At 35.5% G+C, this 23,646-nt stretch overlaps 1 protein-coding gene across 18 annotated transcripts in view; it reads right to left on the bottom strand.

Moving 5' to 3' along the window:
- The window catches only part of CCDC141 (coiled-coil domain containing 141), an 83,178-nt gene that overhangs the window by 44,810 nt on the left and 14,722 nt on the right, over positions 1 to 23,646 (bottom strand). For all 18 annotated transcript variants that reach the window (XR_010606365.1, XR_010606367.1, XR_010606366.1 and 15 more), the window contains exons 3-7: positions 17,857 to 18,048; positions 15,934 to 16,042; positions 13,873 to 14,126; positions 9,493 to 9,612; positions 1,808 to 2,002 (exon numbers count right to left, since the gene is read on the bottom strand). Coding sequence is in view for 15 of the 18 variants with exons in the window: in XM_065637222.1 (XP_065493294.1) it covers positions 1,808 to 2,002; positions 9,493 to 9,612; positions 13,873 to 14,126; positions 15,934 to 16,042; positions 17,857 to 18,048 (870 nt within the window). In the remaining 3 variants the exon portion in view is untranslated. The remainder of the gene's footprint in view (positions 1 to 1,807; positions 2,003 to 9,492; positions 9,613 to 13,872; positions 14,127 to 15,933; positions 16,043 to 17,856; positions 18,049 to 23,646) is intronic.

Genomic DNA, 23,646 nt, shown 5'->3' with positions numbered 1-23,646 from the left:
AGGAACATAGTACAGGTTAAAGACAAATGTGATTACAGGCCCACCTGGCACTCAAAACAAAAATTAGTGCAGGTAAACTATTGGGGTGGTTTTTTCAGCACATTTAATAGAGCTACAAAGATTGTTGTTGGAGCTATCCTTGGAAATTATCTGTTTTTAAAGCTTCTATACATTGTCTACAAACAATATGCTTACAGAAAGTATAAAAAGACCATTTGGTCTTTGGACATCTTAAAACACAACCTTTTCTAATGAGTCTTCTAACTAAAAGGTTTTGGAAAATGTTTTCATTATTAATAATACTTGATGTATGTGGCCTTGAAGAACAGGCTTGTTGTAAAACAGAAGCAGAGAGATTTCACATTTTACGTTTGATCTTTAATGTTGAGTTCCTTCTTTTCAGTGAAAAATTTTCCTATGTATCACCTTATTTTCAAAATTATCAGAGACTTAAAACTCAACGGGACACCTTCAGATAGGGGAGTCTAAGCACTTAGTATTTCCAAAAAGCACACAAATCCTTGTTTTCTTGAACTTCAGTGTAACAGCAGTTAGTCAGCACTGCTGGTTAAAGACCTAAAGTTTCAAGAGCTTTGTGCCCCAAATCACAGCAACAAAACTGAGAAGCCATTTTTTAAAAGACAGGTCTCTGATCTCAGAGCACACACCTGGAAAAGGCTTGAGTAAGGTCTCTACTGACATCAAGAACTGATGAGATAGAGGGTTCTTTGCTTAAGCCTTCAGCTCTAACTCAAATTTCCTTTAACAAACTGTTGTGTATTAATATTAGAATGTAATAACGGAAGTTACTTTTATTATATGGTAAACCAAACAAATTACTAAATTACTTCTTGCTTTAACTAAAGAATATAATCCAGTTTGCAGTTATGAAAAATCTAATACAACTGTGGCAAGTTGTTCCAATAGCTCATTTCTTCACTGTTTAAAACATATAGTCTATTACTAGTTGGAATTTGGAAAAGTTTGACACTTGTCTGTGGATTTTGCTGTCTGTTGGATAGAAAAATCATATGCTATTAAAATTTCCCTGCTTGTATAAGTGCTTATAGATTGCCAGTCTGCATTACCTATGAATCTTACATAAATTACAAATATTACAAGCAGAAAAATACCAGCAAATAATCCACAGTACTCCACTGGAAACTCTTCTGTTGATAAAAATCCCTATTTGTTTTCCCATTTTAAGGCTTAAAACAGATGTGGCTCTGAGTCAGCTTGAAGTGGCTTGAGGATTTTGTATTACTCTTACCATCGATACATGAAACAACAGTAATTCAACCTTACAGAAGTCTGCTATGACACTGTTTGCACCTTTATTGACTCTTAGTTGGTCTTTTCATAAAAACCTATTGTTAACCTGACACATATCAACAGATTTGAACTAATGATATTAAGCTCTGTTAATTCTTTATTAATCACCTCTATGTTCAGCTGTTCCCATGAGTTTGCCCAACCATGATTTTAGGTTGAAAACTTTTAAATCAACTGTGCCATCCTCTTCCACCTCAACATCCTAATATTTTGGGGGAAATCGGAAGTTTTCAATATTTTACAGCACTACTTTGACTCTTCACAATATACTTTTAAAAAAATGTATTTAAAATGCATTTGTCATTTTGCATAGAATTTGAGGTGAAAGGTAATACGAAAGGGTAATCAGATTTGTAATTTTCCACTCCAAATAGTTTAGCAAACTGTGTTTGCATATACCACATTTATTAGCTTTCAAGAGCACACTGACAGCTGTATCACTAGGTTATTATTACAGACTTGGCTTCTTACCAACCTTGGCAGCAGTATGAAAAAAGTCATTGGCCTCTTGTAGCAAGGCTTTCCTTTCTTCCATATGGAAACACACTTCTTGTTGCAACAGACAGATTTTCTGATTTGAAAGCTTTAGATGTTCTTTTTCTGTATAGTCCTCCGAAAGCAAGATCTTAAGTGCGTCAGCTTCCAGTTGTTCCACAGTCAAAATCCATTCCTAACAGGAAAAATTCCATTTTAATCAACTCCTCATAGAAAAGTAATATACCTGCATAGTAATAAATACTGGAAAACACATATCACATTTATAGGCCTGAAAGTTGTCACCATTTAAAACAGTATTTCTAGTATGAGGGATTTCTCAGCAAATTATGGGTTTAGTGACAGTGTTCAGCGGTGGCATTCTACAGTCTTGGATGCAGTTTCACCGGCAGAAGTAGCAGTTACTAGTGTGTCTGCTGGGAAAAATGGTCTGGATAACAAAGACAAGAAACTTCTACTGGGTAAGATCACAGTCCCATGACAAACAACCCCTTAAGCCCAACTATTTAACCAAGAGCAAACTAAAATATTGCCTATATAACAGCTGCATTCAGTGAGACAGTTTCTTCTGAGAGCTGTCTGGTAATCAATTAAATGAAACACCTCTCCCTCACAGTGAGGTGTGCTGTCATCCCTGACACTCTCCATTGCACATTTTCCCTGACTTTGTACACAAAACCACAAGTCCATTCAAAGCATGACTCTGCCTTATCTGACCATGAACATTCTTAGAGGCAGTGGCACATTGAATAGATGCTTTAAAAAGATCATACTTCAGAATTTCAAGCCACAGAGTCAGAAACATTACTGACACTTAATAGATCTAGGTACTTTAAAACTTAAGGTGCTTTAAAATGGATTCAGTTAAATCAATACAAGTTTGCATACAGACATTTTGTCTACGCTGCATCACTTGGAAGCATATTTAGCTAATCAGACCTGATTGTCTACTTGACTCCTGTTTCTTTTCTCAACAATTCATACTGAACTGACTTGCTCTTTTAATGTACTGACTCAAATTATACATCAAATTTAGGGATTAAACCTCCATAAACAAAACTTGTTTGCCTACTTCTTTTACCTGTGATAAATGCAAATGGAAAGGAGTTTAACCATAAGAGTCAAGAGAAAAACACAATTTCATCGCTTCCTGTCCTGCAACTACTGCTTTGGTGTTCAGTTTCTTCTTTGTTTTTGCTGTGTTTTATAGAGAAAACTATAAAATAGTAAAACTGTTACACAGTGTACTTTATCCCTGCTGTGCCTGTCAACATTTAAAAATGGTGCCTTATTATGCTGTTTGAAACAAAAGGAGAGATTGATACTATACTGCAATTTCCCGTGCCTTAGGTAGCACATTTCCTCCACTTTTTCTGGTAATTAAGAGAACCACCTTTCTGAAATTCATTTAGCATTTCCTTCCACAGACTTGTATCAAATCTCTGGTAAACAGACAAAAATATTTAAAATTAGGACAGAATTTTTGTCATTAAAACAGTCCAAAGTGTGCATTTGGCACAACAAGATTACAGGGTAGCTTCTTTTATTTTCACCATGCTTAAATAAAGTTAGCCTCCAATTTTTTGTTTCCTTTTGGTGAAATTATTGCAGGTGAAAGATGTTGTTTTGGAAGTTTTCCCAAAAGAAGGAAACTGGTTATTCACAGATCTTTCGCAAACAGCAGCAATTCTATTAATACTTCCCTCACGGTGTCCCACCATGCTGCTTTATCCTCCATTGAAGTACAGAAAGCAGAACTGGACCTGTTTTGCTCTGTGTGGTTCACTGTATTCCTTTTCTGATATTGTCCATTGTTGTGACAACTGGTATGGTAAAAACACTTGTTCAGAGAGATCAGCAACTTATTTTGCATAGACTTCTCCACCAGATGCAGTTCTCTCTCCATTCCTATTGGTGTGGACTAGATCTGGACCAACAACTAACAAGTGAGAGACACCATGCAATTCTCAACATCGCCAAGCTTCAACAGTATGTGGCAATTCCAGTGGAAAGGACGAATTTCTTTGCTGCATTCTAGATTAACTTGAACAATTGAGGAAAAAGATCTAGCATTGCTCACAGGTCGGTGAAAAACACCTCAAAATGGAAAACACATGCACTCAGACCATGCTTGTATGTTCTTGCTTTGAACTTTGGATTGATTTCTGCAGCTTCACAGCACATGAACTAAAGCTGAAACAGGGGGTATTGACATGAGTAACAAAAGTAATTTTAAAATATTAACGAACCCATGGAAATAAGGAATGTGATGCCTGGTGTGATGTCAATACATATTAATAGCAATGCAATAGTCTCAAAATCATGAATAATATAAAAATATTTTAAATCTTTCTCAGAAAACAACTGCCAAGGTATATTAAGTGATGAACCTTCCTGTGTCAATTAGTCTGTGGTACTAACTGCTGCAGGTTACAGAGACGAATATTTTCACAAAATTGAGGAAAAAAGCTGCAAAATTTATATGACAAATGAAACCGAACAAGATTTTAACAGGCAAATTTTCATTAAATAAAACCAATTTAAGAAGATGTTAAAGCCTATTTAGGTATTAAGTAAACTTTTTGAGGAGGAAAAAAATTTTAAAAGACTTTATGCTAGTAAAAGGACTGCTAACGCCTTCATTGAAGTACTAGAAATGTCTCAGATTACAGATTTACTTGATCAGTATGCTATTTCTATGTAATGCAACATATTTTTCATCTTGAAAAAGTGATGAATAGGAAAGAGAAAGCTATTAGAATCCTGCTGGGTTTGTAAGTAATTTTTCCACTGTGGTGAATAGTTTTCACCTTTCTGCCATGGAAAACCTAAGCAGCTGTAAAATCAATAGATCTGCATTGATGCCTAATGTAGTTTTTAGCTCTTATTATAGTATTCCCAAAGGAAAAAAAAAAAAGACAGCATAAAATAACTCAATAGTGTTAAAATATTTCAACCAGATTCTAAGTGGTTTGGTAAGAAAACTAATTCCACATATTTCAACAAATTTAGCTTTGTCGCATTTTGAAAAAGAAAGATGTGTCAGAATCCAAGAACTCAATTGAGAACTGTGTTCTGGTTCTGCTTCAGTACACCTGCACTGTATGCCTACAAAGATGCACACCTGTCTCGCTCATGCAAACCCTTCTTTCCTTCCATTAGAGAACACTTATCAAAAGCATTCTCAGAGATATTTCAAGTTCAGCACTTCCACAAACAAGTACCTGAAGGCCAAATGCTGCCCACTGTATTTCCTTGTATGCTTGTAAAAAATACTGCTGTTTTAGAATATCCTGCAATGAAATTGCACCACCTCCCAAGAAAACACTCAAAAAAATCCCCTTGTATTCCTTGAGGACTTGAACTGACACCTTCAGCTTCCTAGTGAAATAAAAAGAGATTAATCTGGGGCACAATAGAAAGTTTCTTTTTCTTTTCTTTTCTTTTTTTTTTCATTTTATCTATTACTGATAAACTGCTATAGGAAAATCTTTCTTGACTTTTTTTTGTTTGTTTTATTTTTATTTCAAATTAAAATAACAACCACTTCTGAGATCTGGATGCAATAATCTTCAGCCTTTTAAATAAGTGAAACCCTGCACTGTATTATTTAATGCACAATACTCCTTTTATAAAATCCTGTCTCTGTCTCTCTGTCCTAAGTGATATTCAGCAAGAATGAGGATTTTCAGGATAATTACAGTCTGCTGTGCTGTATTTGATCCTTTTTACCTGAAGAATTTATCTTGGGAAAAAAATAGTAAGGAGGTCTCTCCATAGACACAGCTTAATTGGCCTATTTATGAATAAGGTGTGGACCCCTAAAATCAATTGTATCAACACCACAATATCATCATTTTCCATTACTTACAGCTGGAATGACTGGTACCAAATGCATTCCATGGTCAGATTCTAATAAAAATTTCACTTACATTTAAACAAATATGTGTTAATGAGAATTAGTAAACAACACCGCATTTGGGAGCTTTTAACTGGAACTTATAATAATTAACCAAAAAAAAGTCAAAAAAAGTGCAGTTGAATACATGCATCCTCATGTTGTTGTTATATATTATTTGTATAATAATTAAAAGTAATATTTTATGCAAGAATGAAAAATGCATATTTTAATGTAACAGGAAAATAAATTGTTTATAGTTAGCTTAAAAGCAGATACAGAAAACCAAAAAAGTTCTGAATTGTTTCAGTGTATCACAATGTGTATTGTATTTACAGCAGGCAATGCTAATTATAAGAAAATTACTCAACTTGTAGTGAAATAATTTCATATAAGAGGATTTCACTGTAACCATGTTCATAAATCTGTTTGGTACAAGGTGCCCAATAGCAGCTTTTAGGTGATCTTAAAGCAGAGGTTAAACTTTGCCTCATTTATAGTGAGGCAAGCTTCTTCTCCAACCTTTCCCACAAGGTAAAAAAAATAGTTTATTGTAATACTTTATAGTTTAAAATAATCCATGAACATTACAACCTTGTGCAATCTCCGAGGGTATTAAATGTAGTTAGACTCATTTGCTATCCTATTTGATCATTACTTAAATTTGGCTCAATTTTTTATACAATAGCTAGTGACAATTTCTTTTTCAGCTTTCTACTCATAATGAAATGTTTCTACACATAAAAGCCTATAATTTCCCTCAACAGGACACAGAAATGCAGTGGAAAAATCTTTTGTCAGTTTTTTCTGTCCTTCAGCCTTCTACATGTTAAATTTGTAACAATCTGTCAGTCAGGACTAAAATATTTGTTATGCATTTTCCCTGAAGGAAACACAAAGCCTACTATCACCTTGACTTTTCAAGAAATGCTTGTGAATTCCTCTGACCTGTTAAAGACACATTATACTGTATATGCTTATACTTAATGTGTCTCCTTAGCTCACGTCACTGTTCTTGCTTTTCCGCACAGTAGTGGGTCTTTTAAACACTTGCTTTCACTCTTCCATTTGGCAAGGAAGATGAGCTCTTTCCAGGTTCCTTGATCAATCAGGTATTTTTCAAGAGTGTTAAAACTCATGAAGTAAAATCATTCTGGCTTTAAGTAAAAGTCTTGAACAAATACCTACAACTTTATCTTGTTATTAAACAAAATTGGGTGAAAAAAAGCAGTAAATACAATATTCTCGATCCTTATGTTAATGACAACAAATACAGCAATTAATACTATTGACAGTGACATTTAATTTGGTCATTAAGAACCATCCTGAAACCTCATTAGAGCATGTTATTAACTAGCGTGGCTACTCCAGAGCCAACAAGCATGCAGAGTTAGAAAACAGAGAACTACTCTCCATCTTGCTACTAAATCCTTATTAAAAGGAGGACTGATTCCAGCATTGCTCAGTCCTTAAACATGGCAGAAACTAGATAAAATACAAATAATTTAGAATACTGCTTTTCTTCATCTCTAAAGTTATTTGGCCACAAAGTGGTGCTAGCAGTTTGGTTTTACCATGCCATGCACCTCTGATACACATAGAAATGTAACAGCAGGTAGTTAATTGGTGCCAGCAGACATGCCCATTGAAACATGTTTTCCTAAATCTACCTTTTTTCTGCTCTCAAATCTTGGGAGAGGTGGGGTGGGGCAGGAGGAGGGGGGAGAAGGGGGTGGATCATTTTAATATTTGGGAGGGTTAAGGGTTTTTTTCCGGTTATGAATCCTTAGTTTCACCTCTTATCAAGGTGAGGTTCCAGGTAAGATAACAACGTGAGAATGTAACCATTCTCCTTCTCTCAGCCCAGGAACATAAACGGGGTGTTAATTCTGTAAATCCTTCTCAGACGAGCCTCTGAGCAATTTAAGCAAAGATGCCAAGCTCATTTCTAGGTTGTTCTGCATTTCAATGTATTTGAACCATACAGGTAAAACACTGCTCTGTGCAGTGATGACACCTCATATTAAACTCCTAACAAATATTTACTGGAATACACATTTGATTGCTATACTTTATCTAAATTTTAAAATCAAGATGCCAGGTTGCTCCTTTATTCTAGTCTCAACGTCTGCAGTTGAGTGCTGTAAAAACTAATGCACAAAGCCACATAACTCAGCTTTCTGAAATACATTTTCAGTATGTAGTTTAACGTGTCCACTCTTTCTGCAAATCATAAGAATAACAAACATGTTCAGTAGCATCCACTTCAAGAATTTCATTTCCCTTTGCTAGAACATGCTGCTAGTAAGAACAGCAGAAAGCTAAAGGTAATATTTTCTATATCATAACTCATAACAAAAATTAATGCTAAACACTTTAAAATGACCCTAAGGAAAAAAAAAAAGCAAATCAGTCAGATGATATGAATTATATATTTCATAATGTATGGGAGAAGAATTGTTAGGTGAAACTGTAATAATCAGTGTTTTCATTTTAAGTTAGTTTCTGGATGCTCAACCATGAGATGAATTGATTGTTATACAAAATGAAAATGCAGATTTTTCTCCTTCCCTCAACTTACAGTATCATTTCTAATTCAGACCACAAATTACAAGAATAGCCTTCCAATAAGAAATCTGAGGAAGGTTAATGATCATTTGGTTAGTTCTAAAATTCAGCAATACTTTAAGACACCTCAAATAGTTTTGTGGGTCCCTGTTTCTCAGGAAACACTTCACAGTTTACTCATTTACTGTTTATCTCCTGCTTTTCTTGTGCCAAAGGTCTGATCAGGCTTTGCAGCAGAATTTGGCTTTTCATACTCATTTTCCCTAGATGAAGAAAAAGTGTTTTCTGATGTGCTGCTTAGAGAAGCATAATACATACTATGGTATTCTGCTTACATGACAATCCTGAAGCCGTTAACTGTAAATTATGCAAATGGACAAACCTGTGACATTTACTACAAAGCTTACAAAGAAACAGAACTGCGAACAATCATAAACCTGTTAGGTGCTATTAATACAATAACCTTTTAAAAGGTATTTTTTCTATTGGAATAGTTTTAGGATGAAAAAAAGCCTACTTGGTCATCTGGGTTATCCAAATACAATTGCTTGAAAATGATACAGTGAGGAATGATCCTGACCCAGCAACAGCACTTACCTGGTGACAGCATGTTTGAAGTATCTAAAAAAGTTCTAAATATACACAATTAACTTTTTAATATATCAACATTTTCTTTAATCCCATCTTGCTTTTATGAGTGATGGTAACTGAATTATTCTCTGGAAAAAATGGTATTCACAATTAAAATAATATTTTCAATTACTTTTATTCCCAAGAAATAAGTGGGCAAATACCACTTACAAATGTGTACACGGTTCAGTGACAATCTATTATGGTAAAAGTGGTTGGCTTTTTATCCTTTATGAACATTAAAACTTGGTAATATACTAATAAAATTTATTTATTTTTTGGAACATGGTTTAATATATAAACTACCTATCTGGAACTTGACCACTAAACTGAATAAACATCTGAACAACATCAAGGATTACTCTTCTTTTACCGTACCAACAGCTTTTAAATTTTTAAATGAGAAAAACACTGAGAAACATGAAGGCTTGCATTAAAAGAAGTAAAATGAAGAAAAAAAACATTTAGATGTATGGAAAGATACGTCTTATGTATTACTAAATTTCTGAGATCATGTTTTGCTACTCATTCTTAAAGTTGCTTCACCAATGAATAATCATATTTCTTACTTTCACTTTGACTTCCATTTCTTCAAGCTCTTGAAGTAACCCTTCATTTTCCAATAGGGATGAGCCTAAGTTTTGCTTGTGAAAATAATCTCTGATGTTTTTCTTGTACCAAGAAGTTACCTAAATAAATAACAAAAAAATAACTCAGTCAGTGAAAAAATTTTAGAAGCAACTGTCCATTTTTTAAAATAGGTACAAGACAGTTTCATCTACAAAAGAAGCCCTAATTTTTATTCCTTTAATTTTTCATACCTAACGTTCATGCTTTTTTCCAAGCATTTACGTTTGTATTATTTAAATGTTAATAAATGCAGAAGGAAGGATTGTGGTCAAAACAAACACACATTGGAATATAGCTAACAAAATAGACAAAAATGTATTCATCAAGTATGACCAAATTACAAATTAACACAGTAAAAGAAAAATCAAATTATAGTCACAGACAGAATAAAACTATGTTTTATAACATGATCAAGATATTGCATTTTTCCCCTAGAATCACGCTACCTTAACTCCCTTTGAGTACAGCAAGAGATTATAAATCTGAGAACTTTTGGAAGAATACAACAACAAAAAAAAAACCCCAAAACACCACCACCACCACCACACAAACTAAACAGGCCTTGTGACCTCATAGAACCTCTCCATCCCTGGCTTGAAAAGCCCACTTAAGCAGTTAAGCTATTGAGATATCATGTGGAAGAATATTCAGTAGCTTAAAAAGAAATTATTATATCTTACTAGACTTACTTCAGCAAGTATATGTAGCAAACATATGCAGTGTACAAGTATATCTTCTAAATGGCACAGAATGACTTGCATTTATTTCTGATTCATTCATAGTCGGTACCTCTCACTTCTTTGTAAACAACACATGGCAAGGATTCCCAAGTGAAGCTTTGCATTTTAAAATAGTAGTCAGAATGAGTTATTAGTATCCAGGAGACTTCCCTCAATCTTTTCATTCTGGAAAATCACCACTATAATCAAATCATATATGGCATCCTAAGAATTACTTTGTACTCTAGGTACTACAGATGTTAGTAGCACACTACAGATTCTATTTTTTTAATCTGCTCACGTAGAAGTTCTTTTTAATACATTTAAACAATTGTAAAAATGAAAGAACTTTTAAAATGCATTGGAAACATTTTCAGTTACAAATAAAAAAATGAGTACGTTATCTCAGGAGTTCAACAGAAAGTAAACAAATTATTTTACTACTGAGCCTTCATTTCTTGAGCATATCCTCCAAACATGTACTTACTGATTGATACATTTTTCCTGGAAGCACATTTTCATACAACATTTACTGTGTGTCTACCAAAACACACACAAAAAAAAAGTGCTAAAAGGGAAAGAAAAATTTCTCTGTAAACTAGGAATGTTCTCTGCATCATGTATCTGCTTAGCGAGACAAACCAGTATTTCTGTAACGCTAGGCAGAGGAAAGAGTAATTCTTTAACCCTATTATAGTAAAGTGTTCACCCCTTTGCCACTTGGCAATATTTCTTCCATTACAGTGAGTTTAATCAGTTGGCTTCCACTACAGCTCATACCTCTGAGTGATTTCAGTTCTCCCAGCTTAGCTTTCCAGCAAGAGCTGAGAATATGTAACTGCTTTTTAAGAAAGAAATCCACAGAACCTTACTTTGAGTGATTTTGGTGGAGAGACGGGAAAGGAAAGAAGGTTAATATATCTGTTTGAAAAAGGTAGTAGTTTTCCTTGGCTAGTTAAAATCTAAAATAATTCATGTTCTTCAAAAATTAGATTTTATCATTCATTTACAATTAGATGGGTCTTTGAGCAAGTGGAAGGTGTCCCTGTCCATGGCAGGAGGGCTTGGAACTAAATGATCTTTAATGTTCCTTCCAACCCAAACCATTCTATGATCACGGATGAAACAGACTCAACTTGGTGAAAATGAAATTAATTTACTGCCAATTATAGATTTGGTAAGAAACAAAGATAAAAACTGAAACATCTTCCTCCTACCCAGCCCTTCAGGCTCTATTTCACTCCTTCGTTCCTAACTAGAGCTCATACACAAATACGTTGTCCTGGGCTCTACCCAGCTTCTTGAACAATCTGACATTCATGTGAGACTATAGAGAGAAGGGGCAAATATAGCACAGAACAGAAATTAAGAAGTAATACACTTTTCTTTCTATAAATTATTCCCATTAGGAAAAAGTTTGGGTTTTAACTCCCTTTCTTCCCATATGTATCAAAACACAAATTAGATCTGACCTAATCTCAGGCAGTTTGAACTTGAGCAGCCTGCTCTATGTACTTTGACATACCTACTCTGAACTGCAGGATGAGCTATTCTCCAATAATATCTCCAGTGCATTCACAATAAGCTGACTTCATTGAATACCAGACAGGTTTTTTTCATCACAATAATCACTGTATTTTAGTGGCTGATGCTTTACTTACTATCTTAAATCTCAAATAATGTTTTTATCATCAGTACGTGAAGGCATCACCATGACAATACAGATCTGTCTTGGTTCATCTTGGGTACATATCAGTCTCTTCATAACAATACTACCTAAGCCCTTCTCTAATACTTAATGCAAAAGACCCCACATATATATATCCCTTACTCTTCAACAGCAAGCTATTTCTGAAATGTTTCCATTTTGAATGTTCCTCCATGTTTATATACTATAGAATAACACTGGCATGATCGGGTAATCGTAGTAACATCTACTACCTTTTAATGTAGAGCAGGGATAATTTTTCTAAATTAAATCGGACCTATTTCCAATACAGTGAGTTAGTCTGGTACTTAAAGTTCAGTTGTAGCTGTTTTAAATTTGTTAGAATAGATTATATTGAAACAACATTTAATTTTGAGGATCTTTCTTTCATGGTATAGCTATGGGGTTATACTGAAAAAAAATCAAAACCAGTGACAGCAGCAATAACACACATCTCTAAGCAAGTACTAGATAGTTTCTAATGATTAGCACAGAAACGGATACGGCCTCCTGTATTGTAGTTCTTCTTATTCTTCTTCTTATTGACAGCTATTATTTTATAACTACATAATAAGATTATGACACTTGCATAAGATTATTTTTATTTGGGTTTGTGGGGTTTTCTTGGGTTTGTTTTTGTTTCTGTCTTATTAATGAGTAATTATTTCTCTGTTTCTGGCAGCTACTGATACTGAGTGCTCCTCAAATAAGGCTGTCAGTTTGCTTGTATACCGCAACAATTTTGTTCTTTACACAAAATTACAAAGACTTGTGCTTAATGAATAAGGTGATTCTCATCTTAAGCTCACAGACAAAGTTAGTGCCTACAGAACAGACTACTGCTAACAGTTTCTATCTAACATTTTCCTCTGGTACAGGGGGCAACTTTATTTTGGAGGCAAAGAAGGAAACTTACAGAGGTATCACAATCAGGACTGTACTGTCAGAGGCCCATACAAAATTTTAGCTTATTTACAACACACTGAAAATAATTCAGCTTCAGTCTCATTATAGACTTTGGCAGTAAAATTTGCATAAATTCCTCCTCAGCATACTTAGTATCCAAAGAGGTGGAGCAGGACTCTCCTCATGACTTTTTACAAGTTGGCGAAGTTATGTAGTGTTTCTCAAAGAAAATGAGCGATCTTTCATTGCAGAAGTTTCTCTAATAATGCGGAGCACAAAGAGAGAAAAGCTATCTGATCCGAATGCTGTGAGATGAGGCATGAAAAGGAAAAAGAGCAGTGGGACTGAAAGAAGAAGAGCAAGTAAGACTTAAATGTACCTAAGCCCTGAATGGAAGGTACAAAAACAAGTTGTATTTGAGAAACTCTGTAAAAGATGCGAGCTAAGCTGGGAGGAGGAAGAGACAGAAATAGGTTGCAGGTGTGGAAAACCTGCGATCACTATGCTGCCCCAATGAATTTTGATTTGACTCCAAGAACAAAACACTTCTCTGCTTTCAAACACCCCAACTGGCTAACTATGCTATATCTTCTCCTCAATTGATCAGCCCAGCACCAGCCCATCACAGTTGTAATTGCTGTTACCAGCTACTGTTATCACTCATGGCTAGAGGTTGGTTTGTGCTGGGAATTCAATTTGAAGGGAATCTAGTTTAGTTTGAAGTACTACATTTGATAACTTAGAGGAGGGGTCCACATAATGGAAATAGTAATTTTGAAGGAATTAAAGTTATATTAAAATAAATTATGAGGATGTTATAGTTACAAAGTCAAATATTCAAAAGGTAGGTTCTCATCAAAGGAAGTGGCCCAGAGATATTGCACTATTTAATATATTTAAGCTCCTTTTCTCTGATAGTCTCTACTGTAAAACAGTTGCTAGATGTTTCTTTTTCCTGTGACTTCCCTTAATGTTATATGTCTTACCTGGTTCTCTTGTTGGTGCCACAAACAAATTTGCAGAACTTGCTCCAGTCCTTGGCGCTGATGTTTAAGAAATCTGTCCAGTTGCCGTCTCCTGTCCTGTAGCATTTCAAGGAGATTGTCAATTTTCAAGCAGCTGCTGTGGGCTCCCTGAATCAGCTGCGGATTTGCATTTGGCCCCTCACATTTGAATTCTTCTATGAATTCAGTTAGCTCTTGGCTTTTGTTTAAAAGTGCAAGTGACTTTTCCAAAAGCTCTGTAAGAATAAAATGTCACAGGAAATAGTAATTTGTAATTCTAGTAGCATGTTTCAAATATTACTCAAGTATTTTTAAAGCTATATATCTATTTGCATACACAAGTGTAATGTATTTTCCTGCATTGCATGAGCAGGTTATAAATACTCTAGAAGGTATGTATCGTAAGATATTTCAGTTTGGACAGCTGTTATATAAATGTACAAAGGTGTAACAGTGTATACACATACATATATGGACCTATAATATTATATACATAATATCTGTACATATATAACGGTGTACTGAGAGCCATTGAGACAAAACCCAGAAGTGATTTTGTTTTCTCAAAACTGAGTTCTTTTTGTTGGTTTCCCAATCCCCAGGGAAGCTGAAGTGAAATTTCCTACCCTGCTTTCTGTGTGGGTCAGTAAACTCTGTAGTTTTTCATTAACGATGCAAGTTTAGGTCCTTATGCCCCTCACAGAAGTTGAAAGAAAAAGTTCTTCTGTCCAGGGCTTGTTATAACCTTATGACTAAATAATTAATGAATATCAGGAACCCTTATCTTCATTCCATACCTCTACCTAGGTACATTCAGGGTTAAAATCAGTGGACTAGTACACTTCAATGAGTTACTAGTCACGCATCTTTGTTCCACCTCCTTAAAGACACATAGCACAAAATCTATTGAACCGACAATAACCAGTATTTATAGGTCTATCAAATGAAAAAATAAAAATTACATGTATGGAAAGAGGAAGAAGAGGAGCCATGCCAGAATAAGAGGCAAGGTAGGCATGAAGAAAAGTCTAAGGAAGGAATGTTTCCAAGGAGCTGCTAGTGAAGCAACAAATGACAAGCAGCAAGCAGTTGAAACGTTCATCTTCCCAGCTGAATATCTGTACTGGTAACTCAAGCCAAAGCACCCTAAATCACTGCCTTTCATATGGAGCACCTAGGGAAGATGCAGAAGGGAAATGCCTCCACTTCTCCAGCTACCAAGAGCTAAGAAGAGAGTTTAGTTTCCACAGGCTTATTGCAACAAGTCTGTCCATTTTGCTTCTTGCCTTCCAGAAAGGTGATATTAATCAGAATGACAAACATTTGTGATAAAGTACTCATCACATACTGGTAGAGCCAATATTTCTTAAAGGTTGTATTTGCAGTCACCTTACTTTGAAGTGGGTTGATAGTATCCTTCTTGCAGAAAAAAAATCCAAACACTGTTTTTTTAAACATATAGTTCCATATCAGTTTTCCAAATTTGTTGTGGTTGAGATAGATTGGGAAGCCAATCAATTGCAACCACTTTCCTCCATCTGAGGAAAGGCTTATCCCTGTCAAAGCAGTCTTTCTCTGGCAAGCCACTTCATCTGCTTCTTACAGTTATAGACCCTCTTTTCAGCAATAAATTACTGACAAATACTTCAGGTTAAAATTGCTATACAGTGGGCACTTGAAGATCGAATTGGAAGCGCCAAAACCTATATTAGAGTTACCCAAGTACAATTCTCTATTTAGTCTCCTGAGAAAAATACCTGGCATTCAAGGTAGTAAAAAATAGTTAAGCTGGTACTCCACTAGCTGCTCTGCAGCAACAAAGATGGAAACATGAGAGAGCTAGCTCAAAACCAGAAGTTACATATCTTTCAGGAAGACTAATACAGAGTTATTTCACCAATATTTTTTCCAAAGAGAATATTTTCATATTTGTTCTAAGTTTTATTTGTTTGTTTGTTTTAAATACACACAGGAAGAGTAAAATCATCATTCAAAGAGTCAGTGCACAATCACACATCATCAGGAGTGGGATACTGTTTGTACCTTTTGTATGATGCTCTTGTTGCAGAAGGAGTTCTCTCAAAGAGTCAATATTGTCAAACTCTTGGGCATTTTTCAGAAAATCTTCAACTTGATCAATTTTAACAGCAAACTGCATTAAGAAAACAAAGGGTGGGAAGAAGTACAGTATAATTTTCTTTTGCAAAACTCTATATCTACGTTATAGGGAAGGTTCATGAGAATTTGTAAATTCTTGGGGAAAGTGACTGCTAGATACAGATTCTTTGTGGCCTCTATGCACCTTCTATTTCTTTGAGGTTCTCATTGACTGAGGGAATCCAAATTTCAGTAGACTTACTCTGTAAATACAGTTTGTCACTTTATGAATCATCTTTCCTACATAGCCTTTGGACCTACTGAAAATAAATTCTTATGGAAGAATCTGATAATTTCAAAGCCTTTGGTAAAATAATTTAACATGAACGAAGCTTTAGGTTTCCTTCCCATAACTTCTTCCTACTGTTAAAGTATAGCCAGAAAACAAAACAAACCAAACATGTAAGGGCAACATCAGACACAGATACCATCTTCAAAGCAATCTTCCAAAGGCAGAATGAGTAGGAAATTTAAGATAACTAAAATTATGGTAAACACAGTAAATAATTATAGTAGGGAAACAGCATCTCTGTAAAGAAGACTGAGGTTAGGCTACTCCTTTACAGCTCATTTTTCCATGGGTTCCATATTTTAAATATTGAAGCATGCTGTGTTTCAGGGAGATCTGGAGCAGATTTCACAATCTGCTGAGATTCATAAAACCAAGATTGGAATTCTTAATTTGGCTTCCAGCTTTGCAGGTGCAACTCCAAGTGTGAGTAACTCAGAGCTGAGACACATATTGCATTTCTTCTTCTCTTCTGTATATAATGGGTGTGAACAGTGATGTGCTCTGGCTGCTGCATTTTGTTTTAATGATATAAGCCTGTTGCAGGGGCAATTCAGCTCGTCCCTTAGGGATTTAGTCTGCACTAGGTCAAACTTTGATAGTACAGAATTTATCATGGTGATACTTATGCAAACTCTCTACTAATTTCTTTGTATACTATACATCACCGGGACACAGTAACTAGTAGGTTGTTTCTCTTGGAGTTCTTAGGACAGTTAGCAGTAGAATGGTTGCTTCTGTAATTTATAGTGGCAGTGGGCTATTGCAGAAACAAAATTATCAGGGAGAATTATTGAAGCCTTCAAAGCTCTGGGGATGCAGAGACAACTGAATGTGAGGCTATACAGAGTGAGCACACACCTGCAGGGCATGGAACCCCCCTCTGCTTGAGCTCCCTGTTTATCAGTGAATTAGGATAAGAGATACAGATAAATGGGTAAACAGAGAAAGACAACACTCTGAAATCTGTCTCTGGGCTCACACAACTGAGCTTTTGTGCCCATCTGCACAGAGAAGTCTCAGGTAAAGGACTGGCAAGTTAGACTAATATTTAGTTTGCATAATTACAATAGCTGTATAGATATTTCAATGTAAAACCTTCAGTGGCCCATCTTTAGTAAGCATTAGTGAAGGCATCTGAGAAGGTAGCTTTTTCACCACCAAATAATTTGAATCATAAGGAATGAAAGATATTCTGCAGAATGTCCATAGTCACTGAATTACATATCTTACGTTTTGGTCCAGTTCCATTTTTCACTGTCATTTTCTGTCAAGTACAAATTTTGGAGACATCATGACTAAGGTATTTCTTAAAGTCTACACTGGTTTTTTGTTCGGTTCCATCCTGAACTATCCAGAAGGCACAAAAGGAAGAATGCATCTAGAGATTTTTATTTTCTTAATTGCTTCAACCTTTAAGAATGCAATGAACATGTATAACAGAGTAAAATTACAGTGGACAGAGTACCTGTAAGATGTGGGAGGTTTCAGATTAATACTCATTGGAATTGAATACAGACCTCCAAAGCACTTTCAAAGAACACTGAAGTAAGTTCCAGAAGTGCCTGTCGCTTCTCTAACATAATTATGAGGCCATCCCATGCATCCCCAAGGGTCTCTGCCATGGCATCATAAACCTGACTCTTTTCTTTGTTCTCCTCTGCAGCCTTGTCTGCTTCATGCAGCAGGTCCCATACCTGATCTTCCAAAGCCTGAGAAGGAAAAAAAAAAAAAAAAAGAAAAGAAGAAATCTGTAAGCAGAAACCAAAACACTGTTCTGATACTGATATCAGGCTGCTTTTTCAGTGGGTCTAGTAAACAAGTCTCCTGCTCCTGCTTTATTTCCATCTCCTAGTGACAGGAGCAGAGCTGTTCCTGCATGTTTCATAGCAAGCTTCTGAATTTCATCTGCACTTAAGAGGCAACATTTTTATGAAATTTCATTTAAAAACAAGTGTTAAGAGAATTTATCATTCTATCTGTAATATTTAGATTCAAATCAGTTTATATCTCCTTAAACACAGATCTTCCTGGAAGTGGTAGAAATGCAGATATTTTGGATCTTCTTTCACATGCCATCATATTGCATTCCTTCCCATTACAAGCTTTATTATATTACTTACCCATAAGCCTCCAATGACTTCCAAGCAAACCAGACAAGAGTAGGTTGAACATATGCATGTATTCTCTAGAAAAACCACAAAATTTATGCAGTGTTTCAAGTTCAGCTCTCTGTATTGCCCAAGCTCGCCAGCAAATAGTAGTACTCTATTGTCAAGAAAATCATTCTACTGTGTTTCATTCCCTTTACTAATCTCACCATGGGAAAGAAAACTGCTGGGCCATTTCCAGCTTATTTTAAAAATCTTCAGTGTGCCAGAAAAATTGATTAGCATTTGTTCTATACTCTTTTTTTTTTTTCCCTCTCAGGTTTTCTCTTGAGCATGAATTAATAAAGTGTCAGTTTCTGCTGTTATTACAGGTGTTATCACATGAATGTGTAATGGGAAAATAAAACTATATTAGGCAAATTAAAATCTATGGTAACTCATACTCACGACACAGACTCTAATAAAGGCTAAAGAATTTGAAAACTTCAAATTCTCCTGACAGATCCAACTGAAAAGAGGAAATTGCGGAAAGCTTTATTGTTCTAGACACAGAACTATGACCTCCAGTACTCCCTAGACCTTGTATACTACACAAAGATGTTGGCTTGAACTAAAGAGGCTCATCAGTTGTCTCTAAAAACAGTACTGTTAGAACAACATAATAAACTATGGAGTTCTTGGTTTTTTCTTTGAAAAAAATTAGAATTAAATTATTTTAACTTTCTAGACAGCCAACTATGAAGACAAACAGTGGTAAAATTAACAGGCATAAGAGCAGCTCCAATAAATCCATCTTTTTCTACAGTATATAGGAAAGTCATTATCAGCAACATGAATGCAGGCTTATTGTTTGGTGTCAAACACATCAAAAAGGGCATCTGATGAAAAGCCAGTGCTCTAGAGAACAATACACGCTGCTTTTTATTTTCTGAATACCAGCAATGGGAATTGTTGCTTTCTAATCCCTCTATAAAACCAATTATTTTTGTTCTGTTGAATCCCCACCCCGACTGCCTCAGAATATAAGAAAAGCTCAAATCTCCCGAATGCTACCTGTTCTGTATTTAAGTAGAAATCTAATTAACATTTCTTTAAAATGATGCTTTGACTTTAAATGAGGACATTTGCATGCTGCAGATACTGTCACTCTGATGTAATAATTGATAGCAACTGTTTTATATCTCCACTATGCCACAATGAGACAAAAATCAGATTGGGAAAAACAGTTGGCCATGGGAATCTTATCCAAAGTACTCCAATCAACTTTATTCAAGAACTGACAAGGCACCTAAGGGTTGCTGCAGGTGTTTTTCTAGTCTTACATGCAGCAGTCAGAATCCTTATTATTAGAAATAAAAAAAGAGTAGCACTGACTCATGATAATTTTTAAACTGCAGGGGTTATATGGTTATACAATTAATAAAATTTAAAACCCATCTTCATCAAAACAATGATAATGATAAGTTAATGAAAAGAGCGCTTGAAAATTTTAAATGAAAATCCATCTTTCACTGCAATCTTTAACACAGTTCTTTCAACTCTTTCTTGGTTTTTTTCCTATTGGTTTGCATCATTATTTTGCAATTATTTTTATACTATCAAAGCTATAAAAATTATGCTGTCCACGTAATACTGGATTTTCCTAAATATACGCACAATCTCTTCAGAGCCAACAAAGCCTTGGTTCTTTGTCCAACATCAAAAAAATAACTAACTGCCAGGGGCTACTTGTGCTGGATTAATCCTGGCTTACAGATGTAAAGGAAGTTTGTTGTTTCCCAGCACCTAGAAGAAAAGATCTTGTGAAAGTCTCACAGAAGCTTTAAAGCCAAAGTGTAGAATAAAAGAAATACTGTGACAGAAAATGAATGAATGAAATACACAAGGTAAGGTAAGGTCTTGAAATATCTCATGATCAATGCAACACTAGCAGGAAAAAGGGAGTTACTCCATCTGGACGGCCACTTTACCCATCTTTTCAGGCCCCATCCTCAAGTTTCCACTTGCTGGTTAATTTCAGACACACAGGATTTTCAGTATGAAAACAGACCAAGCCCAAAGGCAAACGTGCATTTATAGTGCCATCACATTTCTATTGCTTTATATAACACTAGTAAAACTAGTAGACTCGTGCTATTTCATTCTCATCTCCCTAATTACACCACTAAATCTGTTTCTAAGCTTTTGCACAGAAATACTAATGAACAATTTATTTGAAGCCATTTGCCAGTAGGTAAATGAGCACACAGAACTATAATATGCTGCTCTTCAAACAGTCTATGCATTCAATAAATGTATTTTAGCCTTCCAATTTATTTCTAATGCCAGCTGTTCCTGTTATCACTCATTACACTTCACAGACAACATAAAGGCAGGATATGACATTTACATTCCTCCAGACAAACCTAGATATTGATTCTCAAAATCTATTTTGAAAACACAGCCAGACTGCTTGCAAGATGATTTTTAAATGCTACCACAATAAAAGCACAGTATAAAACAATGGCTTTGTTACCATGAAGACACAGTCAAGGATAATTTGACTAGCTTTTTAGACACATAAGAGGAATTTATTACTAATTTTCCACACTGCACTGCTTTGTTCTCTGTCCAAATTCATCAAAATAATCAATATTTTCTAACGACATGTGATAACATAACATGAAATGGCTAGAGCTCTGCTTGTCTACAGAACACAGAAAGATGTTTCACTCTTTCCTAACAGCTCAGCTTCCTCAAAGTGATAGCACTCAAGACCCAAATTCAATGCTAACACTCTTTTACACTTAGAAAAATAATATTCTAGAAGAATCATTAATCAGGAAATAAGATATGAACTTTTAAAGCTGTAACAATGGAAAATAAATAAGGTTTATGGATTTCATTCATTTTTTGATAGTTTAACTATTGATAAATGAAGGCATATTAAGAGACTGTGAAAGAGAAAACAAAATAATGAACAAAGGTTTCATGTGCAGTCCTTCTCCATTCTTGTCATTTATCACCCAATCCTAGGAAACAGCTGTTGTGGCCTAAAGCTTATTTTAAAACAGTCCTAAGATTTAGGGATATGTCCAACAACAAATTACCTCCAATGTGGGGTTTTGATTCTTTGATTTTGATTCAACTTGTACAATCTTTTTGTACGAAGTGCAAGTTCATGTCAGAATTCAAGTACTAAACGTCAAGTCACTTCTATGCAGCGTTAAAATTTTCATCATTTGGATTGTTCTAAAATTTGATGAGAAGACTGTAAACTGGTGAGGATACTTGCTTCTCTGGGCAGCTACCTACCGTCAACAGATAAGGCATAAACCGAACTCACAGTTTTAGCAACCGATACCATGGGTGAGATTCTGTCAGGTCACTTTTCAGCCACTTCAGAGGATTGCAAAGAGTCCCCAAAAGCCCCAGCTTATTTCCAGCTTGCAAAGTGTGGCTCTAGTGAAGAGGGAAACCTTGAGAGTGTTTCTCTTCTTCAAGCAGTCCTTTGCCAGATGACAACAAAAACATAAAGCAGCGTGGAGCATACAGACCACTGGGCCTCAGAGACAGTTATTACTGAAAAAGCCATTTGTCCTGTTTCTTTGCTCCCTCTGTGTTTTGTTCAAGATCACTTCAGCAGATGTTCCAGCCCAGGGCTGAGATAACCCAAAGACAGCATTCATGTTATAACACACAGTTTACCCTCTTACTTAGAGGTAAGCATTTTTAGTTGTAGTCTATAGGCTACAAAGTTGCTTTCAAACATGCTGAGATATTTGTATATCTCTGCTGATACAGAATTCTCTCATTTCAACAACATTATCTATAAAATGTTATGTAGCTAAGATTGGCTCTAGGGAAAAGAATAAACTTTCTACTGCAAGGAGCATACCAAGCCAGGAACTATTCACAATATTTCTAAATCTTGGTAAATCTTACATAGAGCTGCAAAAAAGTTACATTAAGTATGTGCACCAGAACTTCACATTTCATTTCAGCATTATCTTCAACAGGAAAGGCACTGAATTTTTGGATTTTAAACTCAAGTCAGTTTATGCAGCAATAAAAAAAGATAAAACCCAAAATATCTTATAGCCTGATCAAGTCTGAAAAGTCAAGTCAAACTTTCTACATAGTCAAATTTTCTAGAAGTGCTTAGAATACAGGAAAATCTTGTCAGGGATACACGGCAAATGGCATTTATATGTGCGTTGTAAACATCTGTTCACTTTTACCCCTGGCTGTACATAATCACATCTGAGAAAAGGAAAGAAGAAACTGGAGCCAGACAGGAGAACCTGGGACAGAAGAAATGCATTTCTGCACCAGCAGCACCTGGTGATAGTGCAAGAGCTTCCCCTCCAATTATTTCATGAAAAAAATGGATCAAAGTGATGAGTTAACAATATGTTGAATACCACTGCTCATAAAGATTTACTGCTGATTGTCTTTGAACTTCTTTAAGTTAATATAGATCACAAAGATCTCATTGTATTGTAATAAATTGAAATTAACACCTCTCTTCACCTCGAAAGCTTATGAAAAAAATTACCAGGTGGAAAAGCTGTGAGATACTTGACAAAATTGTACAACAACAATTCATAAACTGTTTGACACCCATGGTACTGTGCGAGAATCATACTTTTATGCAAGAGTATATATTGCAAGAACTGTATTTACTGCAACAACAACAATAACCCCAACACTAAATTTACCATAATGTAGCCATCTCTAGTTTAATCAAGTCCTCTCCTGTTTCTTAATCTTGTCTCCTGTCCTCGCCAGTTCGAGCATGCTTATCCACAGTGCTGCCAGTTAGCAACAGCATTGTTTCAGAGAAAACAGTGCAGTAATGGGTAAGTCTACACTACCGTATCTGTTTTGAGTGCAGCTGGTGGACACACAACTAAGGTAAAATCTAAATCGCTCATTCAGTGCAGCGTCAGTAGCCTGGAACTCAGTGCAAGTGCAATATTTACTTTTCAAGTTGTTTTTACTGCCTTCGCTGAGGTTGCATCTTCACTAAAAGCTGAGGTGAAGCATTTCTGTCATCTGCACGGTAAATCTCTCAGTGCAGCGCAGCTCAAAAAAAGATCTGAGAACATTCCCGTTGCAGATTACCACTTCTTGCCACAGGATGCTTGGAACTTAACTGAGCATTATTTGGCTTTGGGCACAAGAAACGCACCAGCTGCAAATGAACCAGCCCTGTTC

This window comes from Caloenas nicobarica, chromosome 6 (assembly GCF_036013445.1).
Source record: "Caloenas nicobarica isolate bCalNic1 chromosome 6, bCalNic1.hap1, whole genome shotgun sequence".
Taxonomy (NCBI): domain Eukaryota; kingdom Metazoa; phylum Chordata; class Aves; order Columbiformes; family Columbidae; genus Caloenas; species Caloenas nicobarica.
The sequence above is the reverse complement of the archived record's forward strand: the minus strand, read 5'-3'. Positions and strand labels throughout refer to the sequence as shown.